At 32.0% G+C, this 24693-nt stretch overlaps 1 protein-coding gene across 1 annotated transcript in view; it reads right to left on the reverse strand.

Annotated features, from left to right (window-relative positions):
- Positions 1-24693, reverse strand: part of LOC120354760 (transforming growth factor-beta-induced protein ig-h3) — a 110337-nt gene that overhangs the window by 19737 nt on the left and 65907 nt on the right. Inside the window, exons 5-12 of the mRNA XM_039442360.1 lie at positions 24044-24138; positions 20478-20638; positions 15230-15418; positions 11626-11836; positions 7413-7550; positions 6774-6995; positions 2704-2993; positions 232-417 (exon numbers count right to left, since the gene is read on the reverse strand). Coding sequence (XP_039298294.1) covers positions 232-417; positions 2704-2993; positions 6774-6995; positions 7413-7550; positions 11626-11836; positions 15230-15418; positions 20478-20638; positions 24044-24138 — 1492 coding nt within the window. The remainder of the gene's footprint in view (positions 1-231; positions 418-2703; positions 2994-6773; positions 6996-7412; positions 7551-11625; positions 11837-15229; positions 15419-20477; positions 20639-24043; positions 24139-24693) is intronic.

Genomic DNA, 24693 nt, shown 5'->3' on the forward strand with positions numbered 1-24693 from the left:
GTCAGATTAATATGCCGGTCCCTGTACATAATATCAACTCTCTCCATTCATACAATGTTGACAATTTTAAGAGAATCTTACAATAAAAAAACGTTACAATCATAGAGAAAAGATAGCATAAGTGCTATCTTTCAGGCTATATTTTATCTATGCTATCTTTTCTATGGTACAGTTTTCAACAGTTTTACAGTTTATGTTTTTACATTTACAGTTTATGATCAACGTTGTTACCTTAAGCATTTCCTTGACAATGGTCAGCTCCGGATCGTTCTGAATGACTTGCAGCACAGTACCATTGGGAGGTAAAAGAACCTGGTCAATCTCATACACTCCTGAGTTGCAAGCTTTGCCCTCCTTCTTCACAATTCGAGCACACTCCACCGTCACACTGGAACCCAGTCTTGAGAACAGAGGAATCTGAAAAGAAACAATAGAATAATTTTATCGTTAAGATGCATGATGAAGGAACGCTAATACCAAACCAAGTTTAAATTAATTGTGTTTTTTTTTCTTATTGTAAAAATATCATCCTCATAATAGTTTGATTAATTCTAACATCGAGCGAAGTCAGGTCAAAAGCTGCGTACACATATACGCGCTTCCAACCCGCACCGAGCACGCTCCGCCCTCGTACCTCCATCGTACGCAGTCGCTCCGCCTCCGCTCTTCAGTCGCACCCATCATGAACGTTATGGAAGATGTTAGATCTTCTCGCGTTCCCCGGTCGATCCACTCTTGCTCCCCGGTCGATCATCAATCGCTCTGCTGGAGTGACGTTCGGTTGCGGAGCAGAGCGAAAGTCTGTACGCACTTTTAGATTCAAGTCGACGGCTTTGCTTTTCTCTTCATGTTTGTATGTATGTTTGTTCCACATTTACGGCGAAACGCAACAATAGATTTTCTTGAAACTTTACAGGAATGTTTCTTTTTGAATTGCGGCGCGTGGATGTATATGTAAGGTTTTTTTGAAATTTTGTAGTTTAAGGATAATATGAAAGGAAAAGGAATGTCGTCCAAAATCCAATATTACCGAAAAAATCAGACTACAGAATTATTCATAATTAATCAGATGTCGAGTTGATTACTAATTGCATGCAATTAATAACTCAAAGTAACATAGTATTCTCTCTCTACCTTTAGCTGCTACCAACTCGGGATGACCAGTTGACAGTATGTATGTCTTGAAGGAAATTAGCTTTTCGTGATAGTTGTTAAAAACAAATGATTAGCATTATCGCTACGCCAACCAGCAGTTCGACTTATGCCATGTGACAAATGGTAGCCACAATAAACATTTATGAGTTTCTTCGTCATGCTGTTTGACTTTCTTTTTCATTAGACATGCTATTTATACGTTCAATGAAAAAAATGTATAGAGAACGTTGGCGCCATGCATAACAAGCCCTGTCATTAAGGTTCTTAAAGTACGTTTATTCTACGCGACCGCGGTCAACGACCGAGAAAGAATACCATAGTTCTTATGGATGTGCTCACACATTAGCAGCCTACTAAAGTTTATAGAATTCCATAAGAATTTATAGTATAGGTCGCATAAAAGAAAACGTACGAAGTTCAACGTCCACGTTATAATGCCAGTATTTGATTAACATTGGTGTTGCTATCCATGTCTATCATTCGACAAGGCAGATAGCGCTATCCTTTTCTAGCTCTGCAACATTGCAAGATAATATTCTAACAATGCAGAAATATGATTAATTGACAAAATATTTAATTTCAATTATGAAAACTTTTTATTCAATCACTGAAACATATATTTTCATGACGAATAAAATATAAATGGCTGACAATAATCAACATTTAATATTATATCAGATATACCGGTATCCTCTATGAAAGGCAGTGAAAAGGCAGATAATCGGCAACGCTATTCACCTATCTTCAATGACATTATTACGTGGATCTCACTATAGTCTATAATATTGAAAACATATTAGGAATCTCAATAAAAATAGATCAATATTATTAATAAATGAATAAAAACTTACATTGGTGAAAGAATAGGACGTTGATGTTCTCTATACCACTATATTTGAGTGAGAGAAGTTTTTGTATTTTTGGGTTCAAAATTTTATAAAATAACTTTATTAATTCAATATGAAGTGATAATTAAGTGTTATATTTAAATATAGTTTGGTGTTTTAATTTCTCTAAATTCAAAATGTTTAGCTTATCAATTTTTGGACGAAAATTTAACTTGAACGTTTTACAGTAGAAACATAACCTACTTTTTGGACATTTTATTAATTTATCAAAATTTGGGAATGGAATAGATTTGGGCCAAGCCTGTTGTTCCATCCTAATCATATTTATAATATGATTTGTGATTCTGTCCACGAATAAATAAATGAATAAATAAATATTTGTTAAAAATTAATTCAAATTACAGAGCCAGGTTTCATGGCAACACCTACCACATCTTCAGCTGAACTGATATTAATTTAATTTTGAAAAAATAAAATGGTATTGACAACATCAACGTCTTATTTCAGGTGATTATTTCTTGATCCATTCCGAGCTGCGATGTATTAACACACTTTTCCTAAGTATTTCACACGACATGCAGTCAAATAAGAATTATCATAATATTTGAATGCATGTCGTGTAAAATACATTGAAAAAAGTATGTCTTATTTCAATAATGGTGAAATACCACAACACCTCTTACCATACAATCAAACTTACATTGGTGTAGGTATGGACGCGGAGCTTGGCACTAGGCAGGAAGGACTCTAGCACTTCATTATTCTGTATTCCACATGACTGTTTGGTGGCATGGTACATGATGACATCCCTCAGAGCAGCCTCATCCATAGCATTCAGCGCATCAGCGGACTTGTTCAGGGCCGCTTCGCTCGGCGCAAACATGGTCAGATTTTCAGCGTTGTTCAGTTCTTCAATCACTCCGGCGCGTTCCATCAATTCCAGCCACTTGCTGTGATTGGTGGAAGCTAGAAGGTCTGAGACTGGCTTTGCTGTTGGATACAACAAAAATTATTTCAATTAATTCATTCATACTAAAAAGTATTGTAAAACTTGTCCATATAGCAGGAATTAATTGAACAGAATTTATTAAATCTACACTTGAAACAGGAATATTGTATACAAGTATTGTAGAACTTATTCATATGAAAGCAATTAATTGAACAGAATTTATTATATCTACACAGAAATATTGTGGGGCTTTTCCAAATTATTGTTTATTGTTTTTGAAGGGACGGATTCAAGGATCCAAAGGTTCAAAGATCCCCACACGTCAACCGAAGCTTATTGTGTTCCCAAGTAGTATGTTAGTTAGGCAAACCAATACCTATGTCCTTTACAAGAACCAGGAGTTTTTCCCTATACTAACATTCCATTCATCACCTGGTTGCAATCCTTGTCTCTTCAGACTGATTAATCCTCGTGACCTACGTGAGTTCCACTCCTGGCCTTCTTTGTAGGTCCTTCCGCTGAGAGAGGGGACGCCAAACTGCCTCTAAGGCGCCCGGCGCCCGGCCACCCTCGACTCAGCCTCTTGACCCACATTAGTACCTGGAGTTTCGCCCATCTCTGGTCTCTTGGGTTTTTCTTTTTGCTCCTCCGAAACTGCCCTGATGGGGCAGATCCCGTGGGTTTGAAGGCAAGGCAACTTCTGGAGTTGCCTTGAGGTCCATTTTAGTCGCCTCCTACGACAAGCATGGATACTGTGGGTGAATTCTGGTTTTCAACACATTCTTGAGTACGATGATCGACTCAAAGCTCCCCCAACCGACAGGGGGCTTTCCAAATTAAGGTACTGAATAAAAAAAATACAAAATTTATTGAATTTACACTAAAAAAATCATTGAAGTACTTCTTAATATATCCAGGTAATGAATAGAACAGAATTTACACTTGAAACATATATATTGTGGAACTTATTCGGATTAAGGTAATGATCAAAAAACTTGTTGTTGTTCATTATTTTCCCTAAAATGTTGTCTAAAAAAAGGAAACTTGAAAATGGCATGGAATCTGAAACTATAGAGAGGTCCACGTAATAATGGCAGTGAAGAAAGATAGGAGAAAAACGATGCCGATTCTCTGTCTTGTCAATGCCTTGGAAAGACGGTAGCTGATACAGGTTTATTGATGTAATATTAACTGTTCATTCTCATTTGAAATAATCAATTATATTTTATTTAGCAAGAAATTATATTTTTCAATAATTTCATAATGAATTTTCATAACAAGGATGGAATATTTTGTTAATTAATTATCAATTCTACATTGTTGAAAGACGATCTGGCAACAGAGCAAAGCGAGAAAGAGATAGCGCTATCCGCATTGTTGAATGATAGACAAGGATAGCAATACCATTGCTAATCAAACACTGCCATTATAACGTGGACCATACTATAGTAGTGTTTATGAGAAGAAGTACTAGGTTACCTTATATATTATAATTATATAACTATATTAATTAATATATTAATTAAACAATTCAAGTAGCCCTCTTAAAATACTTTATCTTATTAGATGTTTGTTTCTCTCTCCTAGATTAACAATTTCTTAATAAGACAATATTTTCTAGTTCAATGATAATTAAGTGGAATTTTTGTACATAATAATTCTAAATACTGGTTTATAAAGATGTTTTTAAAATTATGAGCAATTGAAGACCAAACCTTTAACTGAATTTGGGAGAGAAATAGATCAAAGTTAACCTTATTTTTCACCTCCAAATCATTCTAATGGTTGGCGTTGTTTGTAAAAATGAATACGTTAACATCTGTTTTATTTAAACCCAAACTATAGATTCAATTCAAAATTCAAATTCAATGCTCAATCATTTTCAGTGGTTGAATCTAAGGATAGGAATTTGAAGGAATAAGACACTGGTCGCATTACAGGCACTACTGGAAAATATTGAGCTAAATACATGTGAAAATATAAAATATTGATCATGAATATTTTCATACACAATTATGAAACAATAAATTACAAAAACTCATGTATAGCTCCATCAGTTAATCCATGGATATTCTGTGGATTATAACATTTAGCTAAATACATGTGAAAATATAAAATATTGATCATGAATATCTTCATACACAATTATGAAACAATAAATTACAAAAAACTCAGTATAGCTCCATCAGTTAATCCATGGATATTCTGTGGATTATAATATTGAGCTAAATACATGTGAAAATATAAAATATTGATCATGAATATTTTCATACACAATTATGAAACAATAAATTACAAAAACTCATGTATAGCTCCATCAGTTAATCCATGGATATTCTGTGGATTAAAATATTGAGCTAAATACATGTGAAAATATAAAATATTGATCATGAATATTTTCATACACAATTATAAAATAATATAATTACAAAAAAAACTCATGTATAGCTCTATCCATGGATATTCTGTGGCTTGATACAAGAGCAAAGTCAAACTCACTTATTGGCATTGGCAATAAAATAATGAATTTTATAACTTGGTTACGTTGTAAAAGCTCAACTACATCATACACACCCATAATTGAAAAATGTTGTAAGATCTGTGGAAATGCTTTAGTACTTGATAGTTTATACTTGAAACCAATGGAATATATTTATGGGAAATTGGTTCATCACTGAAAATCAATCGTACTCATATGTGATACATTCATATTACAACCTAATCATAATTGTGAATTATCATGAGATCTAATAGTATAGGATACAGTGATAAACAAAAGCGACAAGTACAAAATACTAATTTTTGATTAATTTGCAATAATGATCAATTCTGAGATATTCTAAATCAATTCCAGAAGTATTCATTAATTCATCTATTAACATATGAAAAACATTACCATAGTAAAGATAGCAACGAGAAGATATCTTTAAATATTTGCTGTAGCAGAGGTTTTTAGTGTATTTGATAACATATGTATGTGAATTTTCATTCAGTTATAATTCAAATTCAAATTCTTATAATGAAATTTAAACAATTGTTGATTATGAAACGTATAGTTGAAATTAAACCGGTTGATTCACCATGGTTTTTGAATAGTTAAACGTTTCTCTTTTGGTCCAGTAAGTAAATATCCAAAAGAAAAACTTTCATAAAAATTATTAATTGACAGAAAATTGAACACTAAAGGGGTTTACTAGACAGTGACTCTTATTCAACTCCTTTTATAAGTTAAAAAATCACTACCCGGTGGTTCAGAGCCCACCTAAAGATACAGAGGTCCACTCATCTCACATTATAATCCGTCTCATTACCCGCGCACAAGCCTGGAGCCCATGTGGTCATCATCCTCAGCAAAAAAACTCTGAGCAATTTAACTCAACTCACACTCAACCGACTCTAGTCGAGAGCATGTGATTCCAAATTGTGAAACTCAGACCAGTCGATTCTAGTCTCCGCGACTGTCACCCATTTGAAAACACATGCTCTCGACTAGAGTCGAGTCTCTTCTCGACCTGACTCGCTTAAGTGTGAGTTGAGCCTTATACACTCCTATACACAAAAATCTTTTTTATGTTATTGAGGAATTCTATTTCATTTTAATAATTGTATTACCCCTATTAGGGAAAGTGAATACTTCTATACACATATATTTTCAACATCACTGTAGATAATATGAGGACGATGTGAGACAACATTAGAAAATAGAGGAAGTTTTGGGCAATAGCCTGTTTTTTCTTTTCCGTCTATTGTATTTTTGCTCAATCCAATAAATAAATAAACTTATTATCGTTAGATAATGATGAAACTATTGATAATCATACCATTCTTGGGATTGAGCATTTTATCGAGACCATGGAGAACACCGTTAGTGGCGACCATATCTTTCTCGACAATCCTAGCCTTGTCATCAAGCACAATATTTCCAGACTCGTCCATATGAATGTGCAGCCAGTCATTGGCCAAGTTCACGGTCGAAATGCGGCTTCCATTGTTGGCTGCAGACGAGCAAACGGTGTGTCCCAGAATGTGGTGTTTCAACACAGCTGCAAAAGTCAATACAAGGTTAGTTTTTGAATGAAACGAGTGGTTATAATAGTATCTAACTTAACTTTAAAAGGAGTTTTACACTGAAGAAGATTTTTGCAACTCTATATCTCCAATCCTGTTTTGCAACTCTAATTGAACAATTCTCTTGAAGATCTAAAGAAGATTAGACGTTCATTGAATTCAACAATGTTCTCGAACAATGAAGAAGATTTTCAAAGTCAATTCTATTTTGCAACTCTGAACAATGCTAATTTTCTTGAAGAATAAAATAAAATTGATCATATCTAAGAAGAATTGACAATTATTACATCAGATATACATCAGCAACTATTACATGAGGGTGACTTGAATCATAGCTATCAACTACACAAGTCAGTGGAAAAGGAAAAGTGGCAACCCTTAAGATTACTTACTCTTGATGCATGCTTCTCCACGGCTATATTTAGCTCTGAGACCATCATCCAGTTTGTAGATGGCTGAGTTGGTTGGGGCGAAAACAGTAAATGGACCTTCTTCAGAGAGACGATCATACAGGCCGTTGTTTACCAACACTGTAACAATCAATCAATCAATAATTCTATTCAACACAAACTTATAATAAAATAAAAAATACAATCAAAATACAAATTCTAATATATAAAACACAACCTTCATGGTGGGTGTGCTGAAATGGAAGAAAGGAGGAAAAATACCTACCCAACTATAGTTACCCGTGCAATAGGCTGGTAAAGGGTTAAAAGTAAGGAATGGAGTGTGAAAAAGGGAAGAATTGAAGAGGAAGAGATTCGAAATAATTATATTAGAACTATTCAATTTGGTATATGTAATTAACACGTTTATAAAAAATAATAATAACATTAAGGTACCTGTTTAAGGTACCTGTCATGCATATTAATGCATGAAATTTATTGACGTTCGGTCTATGTTTCAACTCGATTTGCTTTTGTCTGTCTGTATGTAACGCGATTACGGCCAAACGCGTTGATAGAATTCGTTGAGATTTAGCAGGAATATTCCTTTTTCAACTGCGCGTCGATGTATACACAACGTTTTTTGAAATTTTGCATTTTAAGGATACTAAGAAAAGAAAAGGAATTCCTTTTTGTGTAGTTGAGAAGTTGATATTGTGGTAATTATTCATATTGAATGAAAAAGACTGAGAAATTGTCAAAAAACCACTGATTTTTGAAATTATAAATCAGTGGTTTTTTGACAATTTCTCAGTCTTTTTCATTCAAAGGAATTCCTCCATACTCTGATATCACTAAATATATATATATATATATAATATATATATATATATATATATATATATATTATATATATATATTATATATATATATATATATATATATATATATATATCATCTACTTTGAAGATAGGATCAATCAAACTATAGAACTATTAACTTAATAATCAATCAGCTGACAAGTGGATTATTCACATTGCATGCATTACACAGATGTCTGGCCGTGTCTATTTCTATAAGGTAGGGTTTCAATATTTTTTATGATACTTGCCCATCAGTATCAATATTCTCACATTTGAAAAACAAATTTAATAGGTAAAATAAAAAATGATTAAATTAACTGAATAATGCTGAAGAAATTATAATATTCTTGATTGTGAAAAATTATTTTTAAAATAGTTGAGAAATATTTTCATCAGATGGAAAAATTATCACGAAACTGGATAAATCATCATATGGGATACAAATTCAAATGTGAACTGAGTTTATTAGCATGAGTGAGTTTTTGAGTAAATTATGATTCAACTGTGAATAGTGATTCAACTGAATCAACTAGAACAGGTGACATCAGATACTTGTGGATGAGAAAACTACGTGAGGTCTACTGTTCACAGAACTACTAGTTAGAAATATGCCAAATTATCAGAACTATTAGGCTCAACTCACACTAGCTCGACTCAAATCGTAAGACTCCAGTCTCTCGACCTTACGACTTTCTTGCTCATTGTCACTACTTCAGTTCCATGCTATTCCATTTTCTAACCTTACTTTATTAAAAATATAAGATCTAATTCGTCACTACTTAGCATGTAACAAATTTTATAATAATTATTATGAATAAATTGCCTTGTCTAATTCTTATTACTTATCTAAAATGATAAAACATCGCTTTCACCAAACATAACCTCACTTCCATTAAAAATGCATGGTACTACGCAATTCAAGTCGAGGCTAGACCAACATGACGAGTCGACACTCGACTCAGTCTCACAGTCGCGAGGTCGCGGAGACTAGAATCGACTGGACTGAGTGTCACCATTTTAAAACACATGCTGCGTCGAGATGAGACTAAAGTCGCAGTCTCTTCTCGACTTGAGTCGCGTAAGTTTGAGTTGAGCGTTAGACTGACCCCGTTCAGCGCACAGCGATGCTTGGTTTGAGGTACCACGCAAATTTTACCAAAATCTCATGATTCTTTTCAAATCATAAATTATTGAATTATTTCAAACTACAAATTAATCAAGAATTATTTCAGATCAATAATGAAATTTATAAATTTAATTGTAAATATAACATCAATACTGGAAAATAATCAGTAAGTTAACTTTGCCCAAAACCGAATCTATTCCAAGTTCTAAAATAAATTACTTCTATAAATTGAGGTTATATTTACAATAAATTTCATTATTGATCTGAAATAATTCATGATTAATTTGTAGCTTGAAATAATTCAATAATTTATGATTTGAAAAGAATCATGAGATTTTGGTAAAATTTTCGTTCTAAATAAATAACTTCTAAAGCTGCGTTTACACCGGAGTTAATAACACGAGTTAATAACAAAAAGTTATAAACTTGACTGAATCGTCAAAAATTTCTCTCAACAAGAGTTAATAACTCGTGTTTTTTCAACAGAAAATTCCTTGTCATTAGAGAAAATGTTAATGACATTAATTTGTGTTAATGACTTTTGCTATTAACATCAGTTAATAACAAAAATTTAAAAACTTTTGTTATTAACTCCGGTGTAAACACAGCTTAAGGTTATTACTTACAGGATCTATGTTCCAATGAGATTTTAACATCTTGGAAAAATACTATAGAGAGATTCACTTAAAACTGTCAGTATAGATTGAATGGGATAGCATTGATGTTATTCATTAGGAATATTGACAGTTTTTCAAGTGATTCTCACTAAATAGGTTAAAAAAATTATGCTTTAATCCTTCAGTATTGTTGTAAATAATATAATAATAGTGATAATTTTTATGATTAAATCGTGGGCGTAGAAGGAAAGTGCACCAAGTCCAATTTTTCCAAACTTTGATTATTTATAAGTTTTTAAATAATTCTATTAAAAACTATGAATGTTAATAATTAATTATCGAACAAATGAAGAATATTTAATTTCTTACAGTATCCTATTATATTAAGCGAGCAATTTCTGTATATGGTTATCTGGTTATGTATATCCAACGGATCTCGAAAATGGCTCTAACGATTCTCACGAAATTTGGAACAAAGTAGGTTTATGATATGAAAATTCAATTGAACTAGGTCTCAACCCTGGGATAACTCGCTGAAGGACATTGAAAGGATAAATACGTCCTTGGAAAAACAGCTGGATTTTTTGTCGTCTGTCGATACCGTAATGGAAGTGAGTGAGCGAGTGCATGTGTGGGTTATTCCTCAGCTGATCTCACGAGAAAAATAATCCAGCAAGAGAAACTTATTTTTGTTAATTTCTCTTTACCGAAATAGTAACTGAATCGCTAACCGCAGAAAGGCAACATGTCCAGTTTTCATAATTTTACAGGAGATACAAAAAACTTGATAAAAAATTTATTAGAAACCTGCAGTAAACGATATATTCAAAACGTCGCCATTACAATGCTTTCAGTTGGACATGTTTCCTTTCTACAGTAAACTATGTATCTTACATTAAATAGTTGATTTATTGAAAAAAAAATTGAAAAAGTTGGTCATGTTTATTTTCTTCGGTTAGCGATTCAACTATATGCTGTTAGTGTAGAATATAACAAATATGCTGTAGTACATAGTATATTAACAAATATTGTAGCAAACATAGTATATCATTCTAAATCGAATTCATAGTATATCTATTTGTAATTGATGATGTGTTTGTTTTTGAAGTGTGAATGAATTTTTTTGACGAGTGATAGCAGCTTAAGCTAGATTTTGATTTGAACTGTAGTATAAATTTGAAAAGGGACAGTTTTGGGCATAAGCCTGTTGTGCCTCCTTATACAACTGTAAAAATAATTGTACAACTGAGAAAATGAATAAATAAATATAAACTATAAATTCAATCTTTCGTTACAACTTTTCTATGCTTTTACACTCCAGAGCGAAGCTCGGTCCCCCGATATTGGAACTATATTGTGAAAAATCACTATAAGGAAATAATGATTGATGTTAGAAATTAGAAATTTACTTTTATGGACTTAGTGGATTTTCCTTACATGCCCACGAAATGTTATTAGCTTCTATTCATATTTGTGGAGCGCTTTCGGGCGCTGTGCCCATTTCAACACTGTTGAGTAGAAGCTAATAGCTTATAATAATAAAAACCAAACTTCTATGTCGTAATTTAAGTATTGAAAAGTGTGTATGTAAGTAAAAAATTTGCACTTACATGCTTTGAACTCGCTGAATTCGGCGTTTTCAAGTAGCTGAGCTAGGTTTTGGTTGACTGAGGGGTTGACTCTATCAACCATGTGCATGATTGAGTTGGTGGCGTAGTTGTCAGGTGATGTGATAAGGGCGCAGTTCACAGTCACTACGGGCCCTTTGCGCCCCGGGTAGACATTCAAACGAAGAGTGGAGTTGAATTCACTTGTAAGTACCTGAAAAAATTGTCCAAGAAATTACTATTTCATTCATCTTAAAGTTGATGAATTTCCACTCATTTTTATTATTAGTAGAGTTGTTTATTTTATTTCATTCATCATTAATTTGATGAATTTCCACTCACTTTTTATTATTAGTAGAGTTGTTTATTTTATTTCATTCATCATTAAGTTGATGAATTTACACTCACTTTTTATTATTAATAGAGTTGTTTATTTTATTTCATTCCCACTTGAAAATGGCTATTAATAGGCGAAGCATGGTGTAGTAATTTAATAAAACATTTCAAAAAAGGCACTTGAGATTTTTTCCACTATTAGTGGATTTATGTCTGCTAATAAGTACCTGAAAAATGAATCAAATGAGTCTTATCATTCCATTTTGTAATGTAATGACTGATGTTTATTTTATTTCATTCCCACTTGAAAATGGCTATTAATAGGCGAAGCATGGTTTAGTAATTTAATAAAACATTTCAAAAAAGGCACTTGAGATTTTTTCCACTATTTGTGGAGTTATGTCTGCTAATAAGTTCCTGAAAATGAATCAAATGAGTCCTATCATTTCATTCTGTAACGTAATGACTGATGCTTATTTTATAATGTAATGATGTTTATTTTATTTCATTCCCACTTGAAAATGGCTATTAATAAGCGAAACATGTTGTGGTAATTTAATAAAACATTTCATAAAGGTACTTGAGATTTTCCCATTCTATTAGTGGAGATATGTCTGCTAATAAGTACCTGAAGAACGAATCAAAAAATTATTCTTATCATTTCATTTTGTAATGTAATGACTACATCTGATGTTGTTGCCTTAGTAAGAGCAACTTAGAACATCCTTGTAATATGCTATTGAACTATAGTGCACGTTATAATGGCAGCGGAGAAAGATAGGAGATAAACGTTGCAGATCCTTTGTCTTGTCAATGCCTTCTATAGACGGTAGCTGATACAGGTTTATTGATGTAATATTAACTGTTCATTCTCGTTTAAAATAATCAATTGGGCTATATTTTATTTAGCAAGAAATTATATTTTCAATAATTTCATAATGAATTTTCATATTAATATGAAATATATTGTTAATTAATTATTAATTCTAGATTGTTGAAAGAAGATCTGGCAACAGAGCAAAGCGAAAAAGAGATAACGCTATCAGCTTTGTTGAATGATATACAAGGATAGCAATACCATTGCTAATCAAACACTGCCATTATAACGTGGACCTCACTATAAATATTAGTTCGTTTATATGAACATTTATTAAAATATATTGTTGGCTTTATAACCTGTCATCACTACACATTCATTATCATGTTAATGGATTTCCACTTATTTTATAATTATTAGTCGCAGAGCTCTCAAACCAGAAGACGCTGGGTGATAATCATTAATTTTTAGGACTTGATAACCTTTTTCTGGTTTGTCCACCAGTTTTCATTCTTTTTTATGAAATTGATCTTTTTTGCTTCATCTTGTTTCAACTCTTGAAGCTTTTACCTCTGGAATAACTTCCCATTTATTGACTTTGATTCTAAAATTTTCACTGTTTTATCATTAGAAATGTGTGCTAGAATATAGAGTGAACATAATTTTTATAATGGGAAGTGAAGAATCATATCTATATTTTATTATGCATTTATTATTGATTTGGATATTCTACCAAAGTGAATTGAAAATTCATTTGAATATGAATAAGAAGCTAAAGTAAAACAAATCAATAGTTTTAAAGTGAACTATTTTGCATTTCGGGTAAAACCTATCTGGATGGGGGCATGGAACGGTCAAGAGAGAAAGAGAGAACAATACTCCTCCTTCAACGCTGGTGGAATGAGAAACAATAACTGTCAACCCATGTCAATCAATGTTCAGTCAATATTCAACAATAGATCTCCTTATGCCCCCATTCAGATAAGTTTAACAACATATAATATATTTTCAAAATTTACTCCAAAACTCAAAACTCTGGTCCGCAACTTACAACTCGACATATGTATCGTTTGAAAAATATCAAGTAGCACTAAGAAATTAGTTTTATATAATCAAATGTATAAACTTGTAAGTTCCTAATTAATGGTGTATTCTCTTCAAGTTTATGGTTTACCATCATCATCATTTTTATAAACGTATCACTCACATATAATAAATTGTAAACGCACTTGTGCTGGGCCACTATGCAGTGTTGCTCAAGTCCTATTACAAGTCCTATTTATAACTCTGGGCCACAAAAAACATGAATTGTTTGACATGTACAATGAAAGTGCCCAATTAATCCATGGAATCAGCGGCCCAAAGAGCCTTGTCCTGATGTTTTTTTTTTTTATTCAATGACTATTAAATTTTTATTTACTACACTATATTATATACCATACAATTATAAACCCTCTACGATTCTACTTATACTACTCTACGTAGTATAGAATCTATACTTTAACAGTATGGTATATAATATAGTGTAGTAAATAAAATAGTCATCAAATAAAAAAAAATAGAGCTCATTTAGAAAAATGGTTGAATTTCATCATCATGCAACACAATTTTGAGCCAATTCTAATATTATCAAAAAACAATTTTAGTATAGCTTCACTATTCTATTACCTAATAACAGAATATCTATAGTATAGATATTCTGTTATTAGGTAATAGAATAGTGAAGCTATTACTAAAATTGTTCTTTGATAATATAAGAATTGGCTCAAAATTGTGTTGCATGATGATGAAATTCAACCATTTTTCTAAATGAGCTCTATTTTTTTTTTATTCGATGACTATTTTATTTACTACTATATATTATATCATACTGTTAAGTATAGATTCTATACTATGTAGAGTAGTATAAGTAGAATCGTAGAGGGTTTATAATTGTATGGTATATAATATAGTGTAGTAAATAAAATAGTCATCGAATAAAAAAAAATGCAATGAAGCATATGCCCCCATCCTGTTATGTTTAGTAACGTTATTCCACACTTAGAATTTATAATTCAGAATTCTACTTAAATTTGGAAAATAGAGCTCATTTAGAAAAATGGTTGAATTTCATCATCATGCAACACAATTTTGAGCCAATTCTAATATTATCAAAGAAAAATTTTAGTAAAGCATATAATGAGGCAAATGCTTCATTGCACAAGGGTCGAAAATGTGCTAAATCTACCTGGCCAAGGGTCTCGCAGTTGTATTGTTCTCGCTTGACCGTCTCATGCTCGCATTGAGATAGGTTTTACCCGATATAAATAGATCAATCCAGTAACAGATACCAATAAAAAGATATAGAAATGCATCTTTCTATTGGTATCTGTTACTGGATTGATCTATTTATATCTATGAGAATAAAACAGTTGTATAGCATTAATAAAAGTAGAAACTTTAGCATAAATGTACCTTTTCATTGGTGAAGTCAGCCAGCTCGATAAAGCCAGGGGTTGTCTGAGCCAGGATCATGTCTTTGTTACTCATTGGCTTATTCCTGATACCCAGCTGCCGATCGGTCCTTGGAATCTCATTTGTAAGTGAAGGGTCATCATTCATCATTACCTGAATTGGATTATCAGGTATTCTGTCGACTGTGATCTAAAAAGGAAAATATTCATAATATTCATACAAGTTATATGAGTAAAAACTGCATACAACCACTATATTATTGAAGTATAGTCTGCAGTATTGTGATTAGTCAGTAGAGTGCAATTGTTAGCTCGTTCTGTATTAAACATTGAGTAATAGTTCGTCAGAGTAATTTTCTATTGTAACATGTGTTTGAAAATACAGGGTTGGGCAGGGAGGTATGGATGATTTGAAATAACAGTTTTAAATTCGAGCGGTACCACGTGCAATGCTTGAGAGGAGTATGGACAACTTCTCACAACGTCTACAGGAGTTTATGGACAAAAACGTACAGCATTTAAGGCTGTGCAAAGACTAAAAATAAACTTTCTACTCGTGATATTTTTCAAAGTTTTTCGATTTGTATATCATCAAGCTATCAAAATGAAAAAGTTTTCACAGGTAAAATTTTTTTCTGATCATTACTTTTTGAGATATGAGCGCCTAAAGATTAAATTTTTGGAACAGAACATTTCACATTCGGTAGGAGATAAATTCATGAGATTCTTCATGGTATTGTTGACCTAGTAAAACAAAAGTTTTCTGAAAATATCAATTTTTAAGATAGTTATTTTTGGTAAATTAAATAACTTTTTCTAAAATTGATAATTTCAGAGAATTTTTGTTTTACTAGATCAACAATACCATGAAGAATTTATCCTCTAAATCTCATGGATTTATATCTTACCGAATTTGAAATGTTCTGTCCCAAAAATTCAAACTTCAGGCGCTCATATCTCAAAAAGTAATGATCAGAAAAAATGTTTTCCTGAGAAAACTGTATAAACTGTATAACTGAAAACAAACAGATGTTATTTTACATACATAATTTATGTTTTAATTTTTTTCTTTTAATTTTCATAGTGGTAACACCCAAGGTACATACTAAAAAAAAATTTTGAGCTTCGTTTAAAAATGAATGTGTAACTGTTATTTTAAATCATTCATGCCTCCCTGCCCAACCCTGTAAATTAAAATGTTTTTTGAAGAGTGAATCGTTTATTTGCAAACCATGATTTACATAAGAATTTTGGTATATTAATATATCACTTTTTGTGTAGTTGATATTGTGGTAATTATTCATGTTGAATAAAAAAGACTAAGAAAATGTAAAAAACCATAGATTTATGATACTTGATAAAGATTTCTTAGAAAGATACTTAGATTTCTAGGTGTCAATAAATCTGTGGTTTTTTGACAATTTCTTAGTCTTTTTCATTTCATATTCATATATTTACAAATAAATAAATAAATACAATTTTATTGTCAACAAGCCGCAAAGCACAAGACAAAGTCAACATTTTATATACATTGAAACATAAACAGTTACTACACATCATATCATTGAGATCATGAACTGTCATATTATTATTATATCATCATTATTATATCTACTAATTTCTAAATAAGTCAATATTTTACTATACAAACAAAAGGCGATCAAATAAAGCTGTCCTCTTATCTAAGAAAAACCCAATAAACTTACTAGTATAAAAAAACAAAAAGTTCTATATAAAAAGGCTTATAGTGGATAATTTAAGGATTATGATTTTATGGTGTATTTTATAATAGTGTAATAATTTTTTTCGAGGCTTCTGTCTCTTGCAAAGGTCAAATAGTTTAATTTTCAGAGTAGGTAACTTCAACTCAGCTAATAGCTTATGAATAATCATAACTCTGACGCTACATAATGTTTTTGTTAGTTTTAATTATTTTCATTTTTTATAAATAGATGTACTGATTTTTTAAGTCATTTATTTTTGTTTGTTAATTGTCAGTGTTATGAATAAATTTCAATTTAATGTTTTTGTTAATGTAATATTAAACATATATAAACATATTGTATGTTGTTTTTTCAACTTTAATAGTTTGAAATACACTCAAATATACAGCCCCCAGTCACTCAAAGTAAGTAGAATCCAAGTCAGATAGACGTGATAACATTATTTCAATTCTCGAAACGTCAGATTGTATTGTAAGTAATTGAAGAGTACGTATATTGATGAGGGAGGGGAATCACAATAAACTCGAATTTAAGTTAAATGTGATAGCGTAATCAGAAATTCAGATGGTATAATAATGAAAATGTAGTTCAAGAGTTCTCGAAAGTGATGTTTTGGGTGGGAGAGTTCAGAGCTCACGATAGTGTTGCAGTGGCTGGGAGACATTGGGTCTCGTCCGGTGAATGATTATTCCAATAACGGGAAAAATCCTAGCTACATAATGTTTTTGTTAGTTTTTAATTATTCTCATTTTTATACAAATAGATGTACTGATTTTTTAAGTTCATTTATTTTGCTTGTTAATTGTCAGTGTTATGAATAAATTTCAATTTCAATTATACAGTTTTGAGTTTTTAATTAATGAAACATGAGAGATTTGGAATGAACTTGATTTTACAGTGTATTTTTTAATAGTGTGACATTTATGTATTGAGTTTGTAATTAATAATCTATGAAAGATTTGGAATGAACTATTTGAACCTTGACTTTGATTGGTTGGTGTATTAATTGCTAGGCTACCAAGGCTTGCTTAACCGAGACAGGATCCTCAAAAAGGTATATAGCTACTATCAAGCCTGTCATTAGATAAGAGATAGTCGAATAATTGAGGAGCTCTAGAAATGTCGTTCAAATCATGGCAGTCGGTAATGACCGCTGATCACCCGCCAAGCATGCGCAATGAAGCTTGTAGCTTGATATAAACGCAGTGTACATAACGAGATGGCTTCTGGTTTGCATTGTTTGGGGTGGCAGTCAGGGGCCATCTCGTTATGCGCTATTTTTAGCTGAAAAATCTTGTTTGACAGCTGTGATCACCAACTACATAAAATTGAATCAAATCTCTTTCATTTTGACATCATACAATAATACACTTTACATTATGATTTAATTTTGCAGACTTTAATCCTTTATTAGAACCTAGTGTACTTGGATTCAAAAACAAGATGAATTCCGTTAACAATCAAACAAAATCATCATCTGTCATTGGTCTAAATCAAAATACACAAGTGAGGATTTTTGACCACCGTCTGAGGGCTACTCTTAAAGATATGGTATTTGACTGCTCTTGGAGGAATTACCCTCACACACAGGCAATCGGTCACAGCTGTTTAAACAATATTTTTGTATTTCATTCTTCATTTGTCTGCAATTAGTTGAGATGCAAATAAGATGCAGTCTTTGCCGACTACAAAGATCAGAATACCACATTAAATAACACAGGGTTTTATTTATGTTTTTGTTTTATTACATTTAGGGTTTATTTCGGTTGGTTCGTACAAAGATTTCCTATATAATAACTGCATGATGACATGATACTGTGAAACTCGACGATTTTAATTTTGTTAGTTAGTAGAAGATTCTTAATGTGTAGCTCCACAATAAGTTTTTTACTCGAATATTTCAATAAGATTAAGCTTATTTTACACCACCGTAGCGTAGCTTCAAATACGTCATTTGAAAGACGAAAGAAATGTTTATCTACTTTACTTGTTAAACTACGTTATTCTAATTCTGTGAAATTTAGTTATTTATGATATCTATTTTCAATTGAAGAATTTTTTGTTTTTTGAAGTGTAAATTGTTATTTTAATGAGTGATAAAAGCTTAACCTAGATTTCGATTTGGGCTGTAGTATAAATTTGAAAAGAAACAATTTTGGGCATAAGCCTGTACATGACTAAAAAATACCCCGGTTTGAAACGGACAGCTTGATTAACATTATGGTATGATAACATTGGATGCGTTTATGGGTGCAATTGCACGTGAGATCATGCATGAGCCGAGAAACAAAATTTGGAAAGAGCCATTGAAACATGTTGTGTCTTTACCTGCTCATCACACTGAACGCAACCAGCAAGTGCACTCGTTCAGTGTAAGTGTTCTAGATTTTTCTCTCATCTGCGCGCTTGGTAATGCATGACCACGCGTGTACTTGCACATATGTGTATCCAATGTGATCATACCATAATGTTAATCAATCTGATATGCAACACCTGATATCTGAGTGCCCACAATACTAATATCACGGAGGGCTCACTAAAGTTCATGCTGCTGGAGATTGATTGATTGATTGATTTGTATTATGATGTGCTAGGTCTCGATAGACCCGTTGCACTAAACAACAGTACAATACAATACAAATAAACAAGATACAACAGTATTCCTACTACAAATAAAAACAGTTAACTGTTGGAAGTTAAAATAGAATCAAATTAGATAATATAAATTATAAGTAGATATAATAAAGATAATGTTATGAAAAAGAGAGAGGAGTGAATGAAATAAGGAGAAGAGTAAGAGAGATGAGAAAGAAGAAGAAGGAAAGATGAAATAAAAGCTTATTCAATTCTAAAAAAGAGAAAGAAGAGAAATTGAAGATATGATATGAATATGAATCAATTCAATTCTTGTCTACACCTGCTTCTGAGCCAATTCAAGAAATATGATTTATAAATGTTGTTGAATGAATGAAAATTCATGAATACATTACATAAAAATTATTTGATTTCCCAAGCAGACCGATATAGATGGAATAGAAAAGATTAAAAATAATAATAATAATAATAAAATAAAAATAAATAATAACTAAGAATAACAAAAATATACTCTCACTGATCAATTTATTTTACCGGTCTATGTACTTTCAAATTAATAATAAATTTATCGAGAAGAGGCTTGTCAGTGGCTCCAGAACATACTTGAGTCTATAAGTATTTTATTATCATTGACCTTGGCCTATGAATGAATATGCATAAGTATATCCAATGTGATCATACCCTTCAATTTTCCTACACAATCATCTGAAACTTGGAGATTCTGTTAAATCGATCTCGACAACTTTTACTTCCAACTGCTTAGAGATTGCACAAAGTCAATGTAAATTGAGCATATTTGATGATGGATTCAAATAATCTGAATACATGAATGAATAAATAAATAAATGAATGAATGAATGACTGACTGACTGAATAAATGAATGAATGAATAAATCAATCAATCAATCAATCAATGAATGATTAGCTTACATCATCACTCTGGCGAAACACACTGATAGCTTCGTCAGTGGGAACAAAGACAGTCATATTTTGGGCATCTAGTTTCTCATCCAGGCCAGTTTTTCGCACCAACGCATCGAACATTAATGCTCCCATATCTGTCAGCACATCAGTCACTGGCTTTTCCTCAACTGAAAATAAATCAAATTCAAATTCAAATATTCTTTATTCCATACAAAATACAGATTAAATTGTAATACAGAGCATGTTTACTGGAATACCCCTACAAGACTATTCGTCTGAGTGTAGGGGGTTGAAATAAAATAAAATATTAACAAACAAACAAATGGATAGCAATTGATACTACCAATGGATAACAGACATTCTCATGAATACGATTTCAACAAATATGAATCTAATCTTGTATTATGCAGAGTGTCACGAAAGGTGTAACAGCCGAAAACCATAGGTTCTACATTAAATTTGCAGCAAAATATGACTAATTTAAATTTTTCATACATCGACCTTAGTTTTCGAGATGTATCGATTTTTCGATATTTTTGAAAAACGTAGGAAATTATTAGGCAAAATCTAATTCTGATATGGTTGGAATGAGGAAGAAATTTCCAATAAATAATAATAAATAAATAAATGTTTATTCCCAAAAAAAACTTTAACTATTGAATCAATTACAGAAAATATTAGATCACACAATTACCAAACTTTTTCTCATTTTTGGGTTTTGCACCAACTTAACTGTACCACAAACCTGTGGTTTGAGGACAGGACGGGTTACCACTTGTAAAATGTAATATAAAACAAGATAGATAAAACATTAGATAGTTTACAATTACATACAATAGTTAGTTACAATAAAAATTTCTTATAATGTGTCCTCTACTTGTTTAGTGTTCTCTGTGTGGAAATTGACCTACTCCACTATGGCGTATCATGTTCTAGAGTAGTTTAGATTCATATAGCTTGTTCCTTTTTTTGAACTTTTATGAGTGTTCAAACTGATTGAAATTTAGCTTTAAACTGGATGAATGTACTCTTTCAACTTTGAGCGTTCATTAAAAGCTCAGAAACGCCAAAAATGAACAAATTATTTATTATTTATCTATTTATTTATTTATAATTTTTACAAAGTAGCACTGATTGGGAGAGAAAAACTGAGGATACTCCTTGTACTATTTCTCTCCCAAATTTAGATAACAAGTCCGAAATAGGGTTATGGTTTCACTTTTCTAAAATTTAGTGCAGTTTCACTAAAAAACAACGAAAACTAAGAATTTTAAATTTTGACGGTCAAAAATAGAATAAAAACCAAAAATATCACACTCAAATCACCATTAATTGGAACATTTTTCCGTAATTTTGACAAAATTTAGAGCCAGAAAAAACACAACTCACTATTCAGAACAGCTGATTATTCATTTAATTATATGCATCTCATTGAAAATGTCTTCCTCTTTCGAACCATATCCTTGGAATTCGATTTTGAATGGTTGTTTTCTAGTTATTGACGTTTTAAAAATATCGAAAAACCGATCTCAAAAACTTGGGTCGATAAAAGAAACTTTATGTGTTGCAAATTTTATTTAGAATCAAGGTGAAATAAAAATGAGCCACATAATTTATTTGAACTAAACTTGAGTTTCAATGCAAAATACCACTGAAGAAGATGCCTTAGTGCATTGAAACTTAAGTTTGGCTCAAAAAAATTATGTGGAACTGACAATATCGTTTTTATTTTACCTAAATATGGAGAAATTCCATAATATCTCTCACTGTTCATAGTGTGAATTTTGATGTAGAATCTATAGTTTTTGACTGTTAAATATATTGTGGAACACTCTGTAGTGACAAATGAGTAACAAAAAATTTATATCAATAGATAAGAAAAATTCTGATGAAATAAAATACGATTTTCACAAATATGAATCAGAAGGATGGCGGATGACAGAGGCATGGAGAGTTGCTGCCAACCAGCCCAACGGCTAAGATAAGATAAGATATCCATTTATTCAACACAGTATATCATACAGTACAATATAATAAACAGTTGAAAATCGTCAAAAATATATAATCTGGAAATTTAAACTGACACCAAAAATTGAACTGAGATAGTTAGAACGATGTGCCTTTACTTGTATTTATACAACTTGTGAGTGTCAATATGTACTAAGGATTACAGAATTCGTTTACTCTATAGTAAGCCTTTGCAGCAAGAGAGCTGTATAAACTCTTTTTGAATAAGCTGACGCTCATTGACTTGGACTTCAACTCGGCAAGCAATTTATTGACCGAGCGAAATGAGGTCTAAGATTCAAGTCGACGGTTTGGCATTTCTCTTTATGTATAAATGTTAAAATTTTGAAATGTTGAAATGTTAAAATGTTAAAATGTTTGAATGTTTATATGTTGCGCATTTACAGCGAAACGCGGTAATAGATTTTCATGAAATTTGACAGGTATGTCCCTTTTTAAATTGCGCGTCGGCGTATATACAAGGTTTAAAAATCAGACTATAGAATTGTTCATCATAAATCAGCTGTTAAATGGATTATAAATTGCATGTCATGACGCATACAATTCAATATCTCAATGTAACTTGGTAAAACATCAGCAGCTGTGTAGACTATTAATTGCATGCCTCATTGAATGCAATTTTTATGCACTATTAAATCAACTATTGATTGCTTGCAATAACGCAAGCAATTAGTAACTAAAATAACATAGTATTGTCTTTCGAACTTTCTCTGCTTTAAACTCGGGCTGTCCTGTTGCCAGTATGTCTTGAAGGAGATTAGCTTTTGATGTTAGCATTTTGATACACCAACCCAAACAGTCATTAGCCGTTTTCAAACCGATATCTCGCCGACACGATATACAGACAGGATTTACTCTGATGGACAGTATAAGAGGAGACTGCAGTTTATAACTGCGCGAGGTCTACTGTTCACAGAACTACTAGTCGTATGGATTGGACAACTTTGCTACTAATAGTTCAGACTATCAAATTTTCTTTTTTCTTTAGGAAATTCTTCTTTTTTCTTTAGGAAGCGACTATTGAATATAAATAAAAATAGAAATTCAAGTACCCTTTTTTAAATTGTTTACTCAAAACATGTTTCGGCTATATGATGTCATTATCAAGACATCAGACTATCAGTATAGAGATACTTGATCATGTTGATGCTGAAAATAACGAAGTTGATAATGTTGTAATCATGTTGATACTGATGTACTGCTAGTAGCCAAACATGGGAAAAACTTTGTTCAAAATTAATGGAATCATTTCTATCAGAACTACTAGTTGTATAACTTAGCACCAATGTAAGGAGGAATTTCCTCATATAGTTTTAACCTATGCTGTCTTAAAGCTAGTCTGACTCTACTTCTAGTGTTATAATTGTGTACTTTTGCATTTGTGACCAGTTTTGAGATTCGGCTGTTGACTAAAGAAGAAGAATCTAACATTTTATGAATCTAAACTTGTATTGTATAAATATGAGGCAATGATAGGAATAATCATACTCGTATAGTGAACAGCCATTTCCGGTACATGCAACACAAAATAAACTTATTATTACCTTTGACGCATGTCTGGTTCTTAAAAGTTCTCCTGTATCCATGGCAGCATTGGTAAGTAACGGTATTTGTCTTCGAAAATCCGGGTTCGGTCACACTGAAAGAATTCATCATTTCATGAAAAAATTGAAATATTAGAATGCATGTTAACAGAAGATTGGAGGGAGAAGGATAGAATGTATCAAGTTTGCAGATGACATGGCTGTGCTGGCTGAAAATGAGCGCGCAATGAATGATATGTTAAAACATATCAATCACTGTTGTGAAGAGTATGGGATGAGAGTGAATGTGAAGAAAACAAAAAGTATGGTGATCAGCAAGACTCCAAAGAAAGCAGCAATCAACATAGGATTGCATCACATTGAACAGGTGTCATCATTCAGGTACCTTGGGTGTATGATTAAAGAGGATATGCGATGTGATTTAGAAGTAAAAGTGAGAATTGCAAGAGCAAAGGAGGCATTCAGCAATATAAGAAGATTGGTGAGTAGCAAAATGCAAATAGAACTGCGGAAGAAGATGGCCAAGTGTTTTGTGTGGAGCGTGGCTCTCTATGGAGCGGAAACCTGGACTCTCAGAAAGCAGGAAGAGAAGAGATTGGAGGCCTTTGAAATGTGGGTGTGGAGGAGGATGGAGAGGATCAGCTGGATGG

Source organism: Nilaparvata lugens, chromosome X (assembly GCF_014356525.2).
Source record: "Nilaparvata lugens isolate BPH chromosome X, ASM1435652v1, whole genome shotgun sequence".
Classification (NCBI taxonomy): Eukaryota; Metazoa; Arthropoda; class Insecta; order Hemiptera; family Delphacidae; genus Nilaparvata; species Nilaparvata lugens.